The 15694-nt window shown below is 44.2% G+C and overlaps 1 protein-coding gene across 5 annotated transcripts in view; it reads left to right on the top strand.

Moving 5' to 3' along the window:
* CRTAP (cartilage associated protein) overlaps nucleotides 1–12359 on the top strand; it is a 35897-nt gene extending 23538 nt beyond the window's left edge. For 3 of the 5 annotated variants that reach the window (XM_055284697.2, XM_055284704.2, XM_055284702.2), the window contains 3 exons: nucleotides 1503–1648; nucleotides 3144–3227; nucleotides 11595–12359. In XM_055284697.2, the coding sequence (XP_055140672.1) occupies nucleotides 1503–1648; nucleotides 3144–3227; nucleotides 11595–11648 (284 nt within the window). In that variant the 3' untranslated portion in view covers nucleotides 11649–12359. Of the gene's footprint in view, nucleotides 1–1502; nucleotides 1649–3143; nucleotides 3228–3647; nucleotides 4726–11594 lie in introns of those variants that run through there. The other 2 variants (XM_063612657.1, XM_055284699.2) reach the window with 2 other exon arrangements.
* Nucleotides 12360–15694: the final 3335 nt, after the last annotated feature.

Below are 15694 nucleotides of genomic sequence, written 5' to 3'. Positions count from 1 at the left end.
TCAGTTCCAAGCACAGAAGAATTATTAGGGACAGTGGCAGCAGGACTTCTTCTGCCCTAATGAAATGCCAGGGTCTAGCGGTGGCAGGTTTCTGGCTAGAATAGATCCCCTGGTTGCTCCTTCACACTTGGGAGTGGCTGGTCTCAGGGTGCCTTGGGAAGAGTGAGAGAGGTGATCTTGGCTTTAGCCCTCCTTTCCCACTGTGGTAATTGTGTTTTTTGTTGGGTTCCCTCTTTATCTCACCTCCCATCCTCTTCAGAACACAGTAAGCCTTGCACCCTGAAGGTCAGAAAAAGAAAATGTATTATGTAAATATAAAAAGCCATAAGGTCTTCTAGCTCACTGAGCATGGCTTGGTTCTAAATGTATAAAGCTAGAACACTAGGAATTTAGAAGTGTTCTGGATGCATCCGGGCTCTGGCAGCTCCCTGGCCCTCTGAAATCCTCACATGCCCTGAAAATCACCCTGCATATCAGAAACTGGCAAAGACTTATCAACACTGGTGGACTGAGGCCTCTAGCTATGCTTGCTGCTTCCCAGGAAATCTGCTTTTGGGGATCAACAGTATGAATGAAGTGTACTTCCTGAAATGAGCTTCCTGAAAATCTGCCCCATTTTGAGTTTTTTCTAGACCACCTACCATACGACATTGCTTGAGGGCAGGTGGTGGTATTTATATTTGAAGAGTAAATGCCCCTAAGGGCTGGCTTTAAAGTAGTCATTACAGGAAACAGCCACTGGGTGGCACAATTTATTCATACCCAAGCTTTGGCTGCTCTGGCCAACCACAGCTTTAGCAAAGGTACTGTTGTGTAAATTAGAGTGGAATGTGCCAGAATAAATACCAGGGGCTTGTGTCTCATCATCTGCTCCTCATCCTGCACTCCCAAGACAAATCCCAAGCCCTGCAAAATCCCTATGCTGAAGGTACTGTCACAGGTGGGCAACACCAAGCAGAGAGGCTGGAGGTGTGAGTTCTATCCTCAGGAGGTGGCAAAACTAGGTGACTTTCCAAATCCCCTCCAACCTAGAGGCTCCACCATCCTTTGGGTTTTCCATGTCTGGTTTAGCTGTAGGGGAGCTAACCTAGATCTGGAGACTGTGGTCTTATCCAGATGGGATCCAGACACTCTGGGCCCCAGATGAGAAACCTGTTTGCTGAGCACATCCTCCCTATCTCCCTCAGCCCCAGGACAATCCAGCTTTTTCCAGCTGCTTCCAGGGACCTGAGACAAGCTTGGGTCACCAGAGCTGGAGGTGGAACATAGGCATTTCTCCATAGGCATGTGCCTAACTAGAACTAAGTTTCAAGCCTGGCCTCCAGGCTGCTGTGGAGACCCCATCTGTGGCCTGCCCACCCAGGGCTGCCAGTCGGCCCCAGGCTCTCTGAAGAAGGACTGTGGAGAAGGGGCTTGTTCATATGACCTTTTTGTTGAGAAGCAGAGAAATTATAGGGCGTGGTTTGCTGATTTCTTCATTTGTCTTTTCTTCCCAACCCCAGTGAACAACCTGAAGAATGCAGCCCCCTGTGCAGTCAGCTACCTGCTCTTTGATCAGAATGACAAGGTCATGCAGCAGAACCTGGTGTATTACCAGTACCACAGGGACACTTGGGGCCTCTCGGATGAGCACTTCCAGCCCAGACCTGTAAGTCTGGTGCACCACACCTTTCCTTTTCTCTTCATTCTCGCCTTCCGGAGACTACCTCGTGCCTTAAGAGAAAGGGTTATTTTGGAAATAAAGGGGCTGGGCGCGGTGACTCATGCCTGTAATCCCAGCACTTTGGGAGGCCGAGGCGGGTGGATCATGATGTCAGGAGTTCGAGACCAGCCTGGCCAACACAGTGAAACCCCATCTCTACTAAACATATAAAAATTAGCCAGGCGTGGTGGCACGTGGCTGTAGTCCCAGCTACTTGGAAGGCTGAGGCAGAAGAATCGCTTGAACCTGGGAGGCAGAGGTTGCAGTGAGCCGAGATTGTGCCAAAAAAAGGAAATAAAGGAAAAGTCATTTTTTTCTGTAATTTTGTGCATGTGTGTGTTTTAACATTTTACTGCTTCATTCTGATTTCTGAATCTGTAAAAACTCTACAAATTTCAAACATTACAGAAATATTTTACTTTGAAAACAAAATTCTCTCATAACCCTACATCTTCTTTCTCTCTTGGAAAACAAAATTCTCTCATAATCCTACACCTTCTCTCTCTCTCTCTCTCTTTTTTTTTTTTTTTTTTGAGACAGAGTCTTGCTCTGTCACCCAGGCTAGAGTGTAGTGGCGTGATCTCGGCCCACTGCATCCTCTGCCTCCTGGGTTCAAGCGATTCTCTTGCCTTAGCCTCCCGAGTAGCTGGGATTACAGGCGTGCACCAACACATCAGGCTAATTTTTGTAGTTTTAGTAGAGATGGGGTTTCGCTGGGCTAGTCTCGAACTCCTGGCCTCAGGTGATCTGCCCACCTCAGCCTTTCAAAGTGCTGGGATTACAGGCGTGAGCCACTGCGCCCAGCCTGTGCCATCTCTTTATCTCCTGCTTTAAAGATATATATTTACTCATATATATAGTAAATATTTGTGTATTTTAATAAAAACAAGATCATATTTACATAGTTTTACAACTTTTTGCAACTTTCTTTGTCTTTCCAACAATTTGTCGTGAATATTTCTCCATGTCACATCCATGTATCATCTTAATTATTATCCTTTAACAGCTCCCTGGTAGTCTCTTTTGTGGATGGACCATCATTTAATTCCCTTGATAGGCAAACTCACCACTTAGCATGTGTTGTCAGTGAACACCATTCATTATGTATTACTTTCAAAAGATTTTTTCTAATTGATCTTTGCTCTTGTATTTTCATTGGGATTTCTATATGCCATCTTGATTTTCATAAATTTGTCTTCCACTGAGGGCTGGCCACTCTTTTTTAAAAATTGAGATATAATTTGTATAGGATAGAATTCACCTTTTTAAAGTGTACAGTTCAGTGGTTGTTAGTATATTCAGGGTTGTACAGCCATTACCACTATCTAATTTTAAACATTTTCATCACCTTAGAAAAAACCCCATATCCTGTTCCTCCCTCCTCCCAGTTCTAAGATGAAAAGGTTGGTCCTATAAACTGTTCTCTTTTGTGTTTGAACAGGAAGCAGTTCAGTTCTTTAATGTGACCACACTCCAGAAGGAGCTGTATGACTTTGCTAAGGAAAATATAATGGATGATGATGAGGTAAGTTTTCATGCTTAGCACATGTCTGGTGGCTAAGAGAAAATGTTACTCACATCTTTGCTAAAATCACTGGAAGGCCGAGTCCTCCCTGAAGTAAGAAACAGAGGGGGCCTTCAGAAAGACAGTTCCAGTGGGTGTTTCAATGACAGTCAGAATGCTGGCATGGGAAAGAGCGGCTTTCTAGGAAACCTAGGCAGGAGTGCCACATTTCCTGATAGTGAAACGGGTGTGGGGCGACGCTCCAGGAATTCACAGTGGTCATTCTTCATCGTTTTCACTTTATATAAAAATGGTGAATTTTTAATTGCTCAGCATCTTGAAGAGACATAGATATTCCCACCCCAATTTTTCTACTAGACTATTGCTATTATTATTTTTTCTAAATTACATCTTTACTGTAAGCATTTTGTCATTCTCTAGAATTGCTTGAAATTCCTGATTCCACCTTACTCAGCTGACCCCTTTTCTGACCGCGACTCAACTGGTTATGGAGTGGTCATTTTGTGGTGGGGCAGCCTGGTCACAGAAAAGCCATCATTGGCGGTAGTATTTAGAGTATTTGTTTGGAACAAACTGGAAAATGCTTACTGAGACAGCTGGGGACTTGTCAGCTACTGGAGCTCGAAGAGAGCTGTGAGCTTGCTCTGGTCTCATCCTTCGCCTTATAGATGAGGAGAACGCGGCCAGCAAGTTTCCTGAGCCTCCAGGTCTGGTCTTCCCGTACCCCAGTTTTAGGTGAAGTACCTCTGAATAAGACATCTTCATGGAATTTGTTTTCTGTCTACAAATATGTATGGGATGAACTAATCACTGGCATTAAACAGCTGAGTCTCAGTTCTTTATCTATGAAATGGGAATAATAATACTGCCCTCCCAGGGTTGTGAGAATAAAATACTGTGTTGCGTGTGGAAATGCTTTCTAAACTGGAAAATGATGTACATGCCTGTGTCTTGGGTTGGGTATCCTTGAAGCAGAGCCTGAGACAGGATCCCAAGATGCCACGGGGCCATTCCCCCATTCCCTAAAGGAAGGAACACTGGCCAGATACCAACAAGATTGGCCACTGTGATTTGGAAAGTATAGCAGAGGCTGGGTGTAGTGGCTCACGCCTGTGATCCCAGCATTTGGGAGGCCAAAGCAGGTGATAGCTTGAGACCAGGAGTTCAAGACCAGCCTGGGCAACATGGTGAAACCTCGTCTCTACAAAAAATACAAAAAAATTAGCTGGGTGTGGTGGAGTACACCTGTAGTCCTAGCTACTTGGGAGGCTGAAGGAGTCTGGCGAGGTTGAGGCTGATATTGCACCATTGCACTCCAGACTCGGCAATTGGAGTAAGACCCTGCCTCAAAAAAAAAAAAAGGAAAGTATAGAAAAATATATTTAGAAAAGGTAAGAGGAGTTGAGTTCCCAGTTATCTAGAGGCAAGCTAATATGGATATTTTGGTATGTATCTTTCCATTTTTTAATTATTAAAGAAAAATTTTTATAGTTTTAAATTCATGTTTTTCTGTATATTTATTACAAACTCAGCTATAATTATGTCTCATGACTTTTTCACTTTATATTATTATATGGGCAGTTTCTCTTGTTATATTTTTCTAAAACAGCTTTATTTAGATATTATTCACATACAATGAAATTCTCCTTTTTAAAGTATACAATTCAGTGGTACTTGTTATATCCACAAGATTTTGCGTCTATCACTGTTATTTAACTTTAGAACATTTTTATCGCCCCCAAAAGAAACTCCATAGCTAAGTCACTTCCCATTTCTCCTCTGGGCCAACGTTCTGACTCCTGCCTCCACCTCCAGCCCCTGGAAGACTCTAATATACTTTCTGTTTCTGTGGATTTGCCTGTTGTGGACATTTCATATAAATGGAAATATAGGGTATGTGGTCTTTTGTAACTGGCTTCTTTCACTGAGCATATGTTTTCAAAGTTCAGCCATGTTGAACATGTTGCCTGTAAAATTTCCTTTGTACTACCAAGTAATATTCTTCTGTTGGATATACCACATTCTGTTTATCCATTCTTCAGTTGATGGATGTTTGGGTTGGTTCCACATTTTGGCTATTTTGAATAATGATGCTATGACCATTTGTGTACAAATTTTTGTTTGAACATAAGCTTTCCAGTTTTTTATACCTAGGAGTATATACATAGGTATTGTGTTAGGCCATTTTTGCATCACTGTAAAGAAATACTTGGCTGGGTGCGGTGGTTCATGCCTGTAATCCTAGCACTTTGGGAGGCCAAGGCAGGAGGATTGCTTGAGCCTAAGACTAGCCTGAGTAACATAGAGAGACTCTGTCTCTACAGAAAATTTAAAAGTTAGCTGGGCATGGTGGCACAGGAAGTGTGGCAACGGCATCTGCTTGGCTTCTGGTGAGGTCTTAGGAAGCTTATGGTCATGGCAAAGGGGGAGCTGGCGTATGTCACGTGGCAAGAGTATGCCACACTCTTTTAAACAACTAGATCTCATGTGAACTCAGAGTGAGAACTCACTTATTATCATGAGGACAGCACCAAGACATTTTCGAGGCATCCGCCCACCTGACCCAACTACCTTCCACCAGGCCCCACTTCCAGCACTGGAGATTACATTTCAACATGAGATTTGGAGGGGACAAATATCCAAACCATATCAGGTACATACCTAGGAATGGATTGCTGGGCCATATGGTAATGGTTTAACCTGCTGAGAAACTGCCAGACTGTTTTTCAAAGTGGCTGCACCATTTACATTCCCATCAGCAGTGTATGAGAGTTCCAACTTTGCAATGTCTTCAACAAAACTTAATATTGTCTTTTTTATTAATAGCCATGCTAGTGGATGCAAGTAGTATTTCATTGTGGCTCTGACTTGCACTTTCTTTTGTTTTTCTTTTCTTTTCTTTTTTTTTTTTTTTTTTTGAGACAGAGTTTTGCTCTTGTTGCCCAGGCTGGAGTGCAATGGTGCGATCTCGGCTCACTGCAACCTCCGCCTCCCAGGTTCAAGCGATTCTGCTGCCTCAGGCACCCTAGTAGCTGGGATTACAGGCGTGCACCACCACACCCAGCTAATTTTTTGTATTGTTAGTTGAGATGGGGTTTCACTATGTTGGCCAGGCTGGTCTCGAACTCCTGACCTCAGGCGATCCACCCGCCTCAGCCTCCCAAAATGCTGGGATTACAGGCGTGAGCTACTACTGCACCTAGCTTGACTTGTACCTTCTTAGTGACTAATTATGTTGAGCATCCCTTCATGATTGGCAGTTTGTATATCTTTGAAGAAACATCTATTCGAATCTTTTGTCCACTTTAAAATTGTTACTTATCTTTTTATTATTGTGTTGTAGAAGTTCTTTAGATATTCTAGTTATAAGTTCCTTATCAGATATATGAATTGTAGATATTTTCTCACAATTTGTGGATTGTGTTTTCAGTTTCTAAATGGTGCCTTGAAGCACAAGTTTTCAAATTTGATGAAATTCAATTTATCTGTTCTTTCTTTTGTTGCTTTTGTTTTTTTTTTTTTTTTTTTTTTTTTGAGACGGAGTCTCGCTCTGTCACCCAGGCTGGAGTGCAGTGGCGCAATCTCGGCTCACTGCAAGCTCCGCCTCCCGGGTTCACGCCATTCTCCTGCCTCAGCCTCTCCGAGTAGCTGGGACTACAGGCGCCCGCCACCACGCCCGGCTAATTTTTTGTATTTTTAGTAGAGACGGGGTTTCACCGTGGTCTCGATCTCCTGACCTCGTGATCCGCCCGCCTCGGCCTCCCAAAGTGCTGGGATTACAAGCGTGAGCCACCGCGCCCGGCCTTTTGTTGCTTTTGTATTGTGTGTCATATCCAAGAAACTGTTGCCTAATCCAAGGTCACAAAGATTTACTCCTGATTTTTACTCCTATGATTTTTATAGTTTTAACTCCTGCATTTAAATTTACAACCCATTTGAGTTAATTTTATGTATGATATTAGGAAGAGGTCTAGTTTCATTCTCTTGAATGTGAATAGCCAGTTGTTACAGCACTATTTGTTGAAAAGACTTTTTCACCATTGAATTGTCTTGGTACCCTTTGAAAGAAATCAGTTGACCATAAATGTGAGAGTTATTTTCCAGACTCTCAGTCTATACCACTCATCTTGATTTCTATCCTTAAAGTTAGTACTACACTGTCTTCATTAGTATAGCTTTTTTTTAAATTACGTGGACTTTCAACCGAGATTAGATTACTGTAGCTTTATATTACATTTTGAAATTTGAAGTGTGAGTCCTCCAACATTGTTCTTCTTTTCCAAGACGATTTTGGCTATTTTGGGTCCTTTACATTTCCATATGAATTATAGGTTTAGCTTTTCAGTTTTTGCAAAAGGCAGCTGGGATTTTTTTTATAGGAATTTCACTGAACCCATAAATCTCTTTGGGTAGTATTGGCATCTTAATATTGTCTTCTGATCCATGAACATGAGAAGTCTTTCCACTTATTTGGATTTTTAAAAAAATTATTTCACAGTGTTTTCTTATTTTATTATTCCTAAACATTCTATTCTTTTTTAAAAAATTAAAATAAATTCTTTCCAACCCCCAGTATTCAAGCATTTTATTCTTTTTGATGCTATTATAAATGAAATTGTTTTCTTATTTTCATTTTTGGGCATATTCTAAAAGAATAGAAATACAATAGATTTTGTGTATTGATTCTGCAAACTTGCTGAACTTATTTATTAGTTTGTATGTGTATGTGTATTATTTTTCTTGCCTAATTGTTCTAGTTAAAACTTCTAGTACTATGTTGAATAGAAGCAGAGAGAGTGGACCTGGCACAGGGGCTCATTCCTCTAATCCCAGCACTTTGGGAGGTGGAGGCAGGAGGATCACTTGAACCCAGGAATTTGAGACCAGCCTGGGCAACATAGCAAGACCCCATCTCTACAAAAAATAAAAAAATTAGGCCAGGTGTGGTGGCTCATGTCTGTAATCCCAGCACTTTAGGGGGCTGAGGTGGGCAGATCACCCGAGGTTGGGAGTTTAAGACCAGCCTGGCCAATCGATTGAAACCTTGCTTTACTAAAAATACAAAAAAATTAGCTGGGTGTGGTGGCACATGCCTGTAATCCCAGCTACTCAGGAGGCTGAGGCACGAGAATCACTTGTACCCAGGAGGTGGAGGTTGCAGTGAGCCGAGATCATACCACTGTACTCTAGCCTGGGTGGCACAGTGAGACACTGTCTAAAAAAAAAGAAATTAGTTAAGTATGATGGTGTACATCTGTAATCCTAGCCACTCAGGAGGCTAAAGTGGGAGGATTGCTGGAGCTCAGGAGTGGGAGGGTACAGTGAGCCATAAGCATGCCACTGCACACTAGGCTGGCTGACAGAGCAAGACCCTGTCTCTCTGGACAAAAAAAAGAAGTGGAGAGAGTGAACATCCTTGTCTTGTTCCCAATCTTAAAAGGAAAAAGCATACAGTCTTTCAGCATTAAATGTGAAAATATGTTATTAGCTGTGGGTTTTTTGTAGGTGCCCTTTATTAGGTTGAGGAAGTTCTATTTTTAATTCGTTGAATGTTGTTTTTTTTTTTTGAGACAGAGTTTCACTCTTGTTGCCTAGGCTGGAGTGCAGTGGTATGATCTCTGCTCACTGCAACCTCCGCCTCCCGGGTTCAAGTGATTCTCCTGCCTCGCCCTCCCAAGTAGCTGGAATTACAGGCATGTGCCACCACACTCGGGTAATTTTTCTATATTTAGTAGAGACGGGGTTTCACCATGTTGGCCAGTCTGGTCTCGAACTCCTGACCTCAGGTGATCCACTTGCCTCAGCCTCCCAAAGTGCTGGGATTACAGGCGTGAGCCACCGTGCCCAGCCTGAATGTTTTTATCATGAATTTGTGTTGAATTTTGTCAAATGTTTTTTCTGCATCTATTGAGATGGTCACATGAGTTTTGTTGCCCTTGTTAATATTCATTGTAAACATGACTTTTTTGTGACTAATATTACATGATATAGATAATTTTTAGAAATATAGCCTTTTTGTAGGCATTTAGTTTGCTTCCAACTTTTTGCTTTTACAAATAGCATAGCAGGGACTAAATTGTTTACTTCTTCTCTAATCATTTCCTTAGAAAAAATTCCCAGTGGTGAAATTCCTGGTCTAAGGCTGTGAACATTTTCAAGACTTGTGATGTACAAGAACAACGTATATAGAAAGCAAATCATAGATATTAGAACACGAAGAGATTTTTCACATGATTCAGTAAAGCTCTCTTATGTCACAGATAAGGAAACAAATTCAGAAAGATAGAGTGGCTTGCTCATAGTCACACAGAGGGTTAGTAATCATCTAATGAACATGCTGAGCTTATTGCAGGCTTTAAAATTCCTAGGATTCTTGGATTTGGCACTTTCAAGATAAAAGGACTTTGTTGAAGGTTCTGGAGTAGTTTGCTTATTAATTGAGGCTTTAGAATTGTGAAAGAACTAATCCATCTCTAAAGAATGAACCATTTTCTTACTATATACCAAATTATGGCAAGTAGTACTTTGAAGTGAAAATATAACCAAAATCATCAAATTCTTAGTTAGTCCTTCCATTTTCCAAAGGACATAATACTACTTTGAAACAAAGCATCAGTACACTTTAGTTGCTGATAAGTGTGGCATTCTTCCTTATTATCTTTCTGGTGTTGAAATGTGTATAAGCACTCCTGAAAGTCTACACACTGGCTCAGAATTTTGCAGAGGTTTATTACAGTTTCAGAAACTTTTTAAAACAGGCCGAAATAGATGCTTCAGGTTTCAAGTTCTGAAGGTCGTTTGCTTCAGGAAAGTCCAAAAGAAATAGAATATAATTTGTTGGAAGGATTTACTGAGGAAGTGCGCTCAGGTAGGAACGGAATGAGGGTCAGAAGAAGGAGCTCAACAAATACGTGGTCTCAGCTGGAGTCAAGCTTCGCCTGCTCCCATGGGGGACTCTGGAGCATGAATTGCACCACGGAGTTGTTCCTGCCTTTTGTAGTCCCCCGTATCAGTCTGTCATTCGTTCTTCGTTGCCAGGAAGGGCTGGTGTGTAACCTCCCTGTCAAGACTGCTGTTTTTGTTTTTTGTTTTTTGTTTTTTTTTGGCCAAAGGCAATTGCCCAGAGAAGGGGCAGCTGCTAGCCATTAGCAAGCAGTCTGTGCTGCCTCAGGCACTTATTACTAGTGAGCTAAAAGCAAACAATACCATCATCCCACAAGTCACAACAGACACACAGCAGGATATAGTAACTCCCTAAGCAGAAGTCATAGCTATACACGTAATCCCTCTACTATGCTATGTTTTCCTTTAGGGGTCTAGAAAGCAACTGAAAAACAATTTTTCCAAGCTGTAGTGTCTACAGTTTGAGTTTCTAATCTCAGGCATGACATAGAAGTGTTTGATGATAATACTAAGACCCCCATTTCTGTCTCATGTACTTGATAGGTTTTCCAGTTATTCCCAAATGCTGCAAGATTTTTATAAATTTCTCTGTGTTAAAACATCAAAAAGAGCCAACAGGCTCTTGGCCTGGGATGGTGAGCTCAGTGAAGAAGGTCGAGTTTTAGCAGGGTTGGTGGGGTCAGTCTATGTTGACTCTTATGGAAGGGGCCTCAGCCTTGGTCATTCACTCATTCTCTGCAGAAAAGAGAATGGGTGTCATCAGCTGGTGGTCCAGGAGGGTTATAGAAGAGAAGTCAATGTGGAGAAAGAAATTGGGAAGGGTGCTGGGCTGCTTCAAGTTGAAGTGTAAGGCCGATTGCAGAAGGAGGGAGCAGGTGAGCTCCTGGTACTGACACTGGACAAGTGGATCCCACTATCCCTGTGTGTCTCTCCTGTAAGAGGAGTGATTGCTTCAGTCACACCAGCAGTATGTATGCAAGCACTCAAATCATTCATCCTTCAACACATTTATTGAGCGCCTTCTGTGTGCTGGACTCTGGGGAAGAAAAATCAACCCAGGCCCCTGGTCCTTGAGAAGTTTGTGTTCTGGTGGTCAAGGCAGAAAGGGAACAGATAGAAAATGTTCCTGTGGGAGACCTGCACACATGAGAGGGGAGGAAGGGGAGTAGGCAGAGATGCACACAGGAGGGGCACTTGGTAGAGCTGTTCACAGGCTGGGCTGTCCGCCTCACACAGCATGTTGGCGGATCTCACAGAGCACTTGATACCAAGTTCAAATGGAGTGGAAGCCGAGGTCCCCTCCACAGGGAGAAATCAGGTCCTCTGGGCCCCAGACCAGCAGACAAAACCTGTTTCAGCCAAAGCAGACAGTGGTGATGGCCTCTCAGGATACTGTTTCTGCTCATCAGCACTTTTAAAAGTCCAATAGCCCATTTAATAAAGTTGTCCTGTTGTCTCTTACAGGGAGAAGTTGTGGAATACGTGGATGACCTCCTGGAACTGGAGGAGACCAGTTAGCCCACAGCAACCAAAGAGACTTCCTCTTGACGTTCAGGAAACACAGATTCTTTGTCCTTTTCCCAACAGCCCAGGCTGTTGATACCTCAGAGCCTTCTCTTTACTCTCCAAAGTGAAAGGGAAGCCCCCGTCTCTCTCACTACATGTCACCAGGGGTAAGCCTGCCTTTCCCATCTTCACACCTGCCACCTCATGTTCACACCTATCTTTCTCACCTTTTTTTTTGAGATGGAGACTCGCTCTGTCACCCAGGCTGGAGTGCAATGGCACGTTCTTGGCTCACTGCAACCTCTGCCTCCTGGGTTCAAGCGATTCTCCTGCCTCAGCCTCCCGAGTACCTGGGATTACAGGCATGTGCCACCATGCCCGGCTAATTTTGTATTTTTAGTAGAGACGGGGTTTTGCCATATTGGCTAGGCTGGTCTCGAACTCTTGACTTCAGATGATCCACCTGCCTTGGCCTCCCACAGTGCTGGGATTACAGGCATGAGCCACCATGCCCGGCCTCTCTCACCTTTACACCTGTCTTCTTATCCTCACATCTGTTTTCACACTTTCATCCCTATCTTCCTCATGTTCACACTTGTCTTCCCCATGTTCATACCTGCCTTTCTTACCATTTTGGTTTGAAGGGCAGTCTTCTCTGGCTTGTTTTTTTGTTTTTCCCAGAAAATCAGTATTATTTTTTAAATAAGAAAAACATTCCTAAAAGATGATAATTGTGAAAACCTCCTTTGGCTTGTTTGCTTTTCCAGGTTTTAGTCTCCTTTCTCCCCATCTGGGAAAGATGGTGGAAGACAAAGGCTAAATTTCTCCAGCCTTACAATGGTCTTCACTTGGTCTGACTTGTACCAATTCCAGCACCCACTGAAAAACGTAGAAAGTGTTGAGTACAGAAATGTGGCTTTTGCCCCACTTTGCATCTCCAAAATTACAACGGTTGGCCAATCCCATCTGAGGACAATGCTTAGTTATAAGTCTCCGAGTTGGAAAAGGAAGAAAGCCAGAGCTGCCTAGTTTCATTCATTCTTTCAGTAAGTATTTATTGAGTACCTACTGTGTGCTAGGCATTGACCTGGGAACTAGAGATACTTCACAGAATAACAGGGAAAGTTCCCTGTGCTCATGGAGCTTACATTCTACAGGGGGAAAGAGATAGCCAATACATAGGAACAAATTTATACAAGGTATCATATAGTGATAATTGCTGTGGAGAAAAATAAAGCAGGGGAGGGAGTAAGCAGCTGCAGTTTTAAATGGGGCCTCACTGGGAATGTGACATTGAGCAGAGATCTTAGGGAAGTGGATCCTGGACAAGGCATTCCAGGCAGAGGAACAGGATGTGCAGTGCCCCAAAGTGAGAACTTGCTCTACGTGGTCAGGAAAGAGCAGGGAGACCAAGCAGAGTCGTGGGCAGGGGGAGAATGGAAGGAGAGGCGGCTGGGGAGGACAGGTGCTGGAGGGCCTTGGCTTCTGCTGAGTAAGATGGGAACCACTGGAGGGTTTGAACAGAGGAGTGCCTTGATTGATTTATATTTTGCAAGGGTCATTCTAGCTGCCGTATTGTAAAAAACTTTAGTGGATAAGGGCAGAAGGAAGAGGGAAGACCTGTTAGGAAGCTACTGCAAGGTTCCAGGCCTGGGCCTGGGCCACAGCAACAGCAGTGGTCAAATATCTAGATTTATTTTGAAAAGAGCCAATAGGATTTGCCGAGAGTTTGAATATGGAGTGTAAGAGAAAGAAGAGTTGATGATGACATTAAGGTTTTTGGCCTGAATAGCAGGAAAGATGGAGTTACCAGTTACTGAAATAGGGAAGGATGGGCTGGGTAAATAAGGAATTTGGTGCAAAGCAGGCTGTCTGTGGTTGGAATGGGAGGGTCTGGCTGCAAATCAAAGTGGAGAGTTTTCTCAGGTCAGGTCTGCAGCAGAGCTCGAGACAGGGATCTGAATTCACTGGGTTTATTGTGGGGGGTGCTCTCAGAAGGAACCTGCAAAAGCCTTTATCAGTCATTTATTGGCTGTGAGAAGTTCTCTGGGAGTGTGGGTACATTTGAAGGCAAGTGGCTTCAGTTGAGGGCAAGTCTCTGGAAAAGAGGCTGTATAGGCATCTGGCAGCTACCATGCATGGTAGTGTGTTGGGGGTGGGGGTCCTGGGCACTGGCTGTGTGAAGGGATCTGGCAGGGCACCACAGCGCCCCCTACTGAACCATCAGCATGTCAGTGGCATTTAAAGCCATGCTGCTGGAGGGGCCACTGAGATTGTCTCTGAGTATTACTGAGAAGCAACAGAAAAGAGCCATGGATGGAGCCCTTGGGCTCCCTGGGAAATGGGAAATCAGCCAAAGGACTGAGAAGGAGTTACCTTAAAGTCAGAGAAAACCAAGAGAGTGTGGTGTTCTGGAAGCTGAGCTTTCTTTATTCAACGTCATTCCCTTCTCCAAATAAGCCACTTGTGTAGTTGGGCCCTTCCAGGGTTGAAGGCAAGAGGAGAAAGGCACAGCGTTTGGGAAACAAGACTTTTCCTGCAATAGCCTGGGAAGGAATAAAAGGATAGAGTGTTTGGGATTTTGTCTAATGGTGGTTAATTGGGGTGGAACACTCACACATTGTGCTTTTTCTGGGCTTCCCTTATCCCCCAGAACACTCTACCAACCTCGGGGAACTCGGGCACATCCTTCTGTTTCTCCTTCAGCTCTATCCTGCTTCCGTCATCCCTTCTGACACCACGTCCTCACTCAGCTGCACAGGAATCCCTGCATCAGGTTCTCCTTTGAGGGTACCCAACCCAGGACAGTCCCCTACCACTTCTGTCTTGGGCTGAAGTTGCCCATGTCCACAAAGTCTGTACTCCCAGCGGGGGTGTTTGGCCCGAGGAGTCAGTGTTATTACTGATGGATGTACCGTGTCCACAGCAGCCCCCCAATCCCAGCGATGCGTCAGATCTTACGTGGCTTCCTGCTGGGGGAGATGGCCTTCACCCACGGGATGCCGGGTTCTCCTTTCTTTCCTCACCCCACCCTTTACTCCACCAGAGAAACTTCCTTTTGAACTCAGTGGGGAAGAGGGTGATGAAGCAGGACTAGAAAGTAGTGGGGGACCCAGCAAGTGGACGCCCTGCTCCGGGATTCCTGAGTCTGTAAATAGTGTGCCCAGCAGCTGTGAATTCTCCCCTTATAGCCCCTGGCTGCAGGGTCCTTCCCAGCTGTGTGAGAAAATGAAAGCCGATGTCCACAGGGACCCAGGCTGGGTTGGGTGTTGTGACTCACTCCACCTCTGTGCCCTGCAGAGGTACTGTTGGGTCCTTGTCTTGTGAGCCTGGGGTGAGCTTTCTGTACATGATGTTGTTCCACATATGGGTTGAGTTGGCATGGTGGGGGGGTCCTCGTTCACTCTGAAGTTGGCCTCCTTTCACTGGGGATTGAAAAGCACCTCCACCCCTACCCTAGTGATGTCCCCTGAGGACCCGGGTGATAGTACAGTCAATATTGTCAGTACTTTGCTTTGATTGAAGGCTGTGGAGCTGAGTTACCAAAATTTCTATTTCAAAGGAAACTAAACCTTAAAAAAAAAAAAAAAAAAAGTGGGCTGGGTCTTCCAAACCTACCATGAAACCCTGATGTGCAGGCTGGAGTCAATGACCTCAACCCAACACCTCCCTGAGTGTGTTTCTTGGAAGAGCCTAGAAGATTCCTGGATTGAGACCCCATTGGTTCAGCCTCAGTCTGGCCCGTCTTGAAAAAAACAAACACATTTGTAAGCTTTGTGGGAGCTTCCAGGCCCGCTCTAAGATGCTTCGCTTGTCCTTTGACCCATTAGCATGGAGCTCAGTGGTTGCTGTTTGGTTCTGCAGGCTGGTGGGGAGGCCGCCCATCATGGTGGGGCATCTGTCCAGCCCCGTTGCCACTCAGGGCATCCAAGCAGGACGCACCCGCTGGGAAGGGTCTAAAGGTACTCCTTGTGGCCACTGCTACTGTTCACACTTGACTTGTGGAGAAGCGAAGAGCTGAGGGGAGGTTTGTGTACACCCATGTATTTAAAAGTGAC

This window comes from Symphalangus syndactylus, chromosome 1 (assembly GCF_028878055.3).
Source record: "Symphalangus syndactylus isolate Jambi chromosome 1, NHGRI_mSymSyn1-v2.1_pri, whole genome shotgun sequence".
Taxonomy (NCBI): Eukaryota; Metazoa; Chordata; class Mammalia; order Primates; family Hylobatidae; genus Symphalangus; species Symphalangus syndactylus.
Note: the sequence above shows the minus strand (reverse complement) of the source record. Positions and strands in the feature narration are given on the sequence as shown.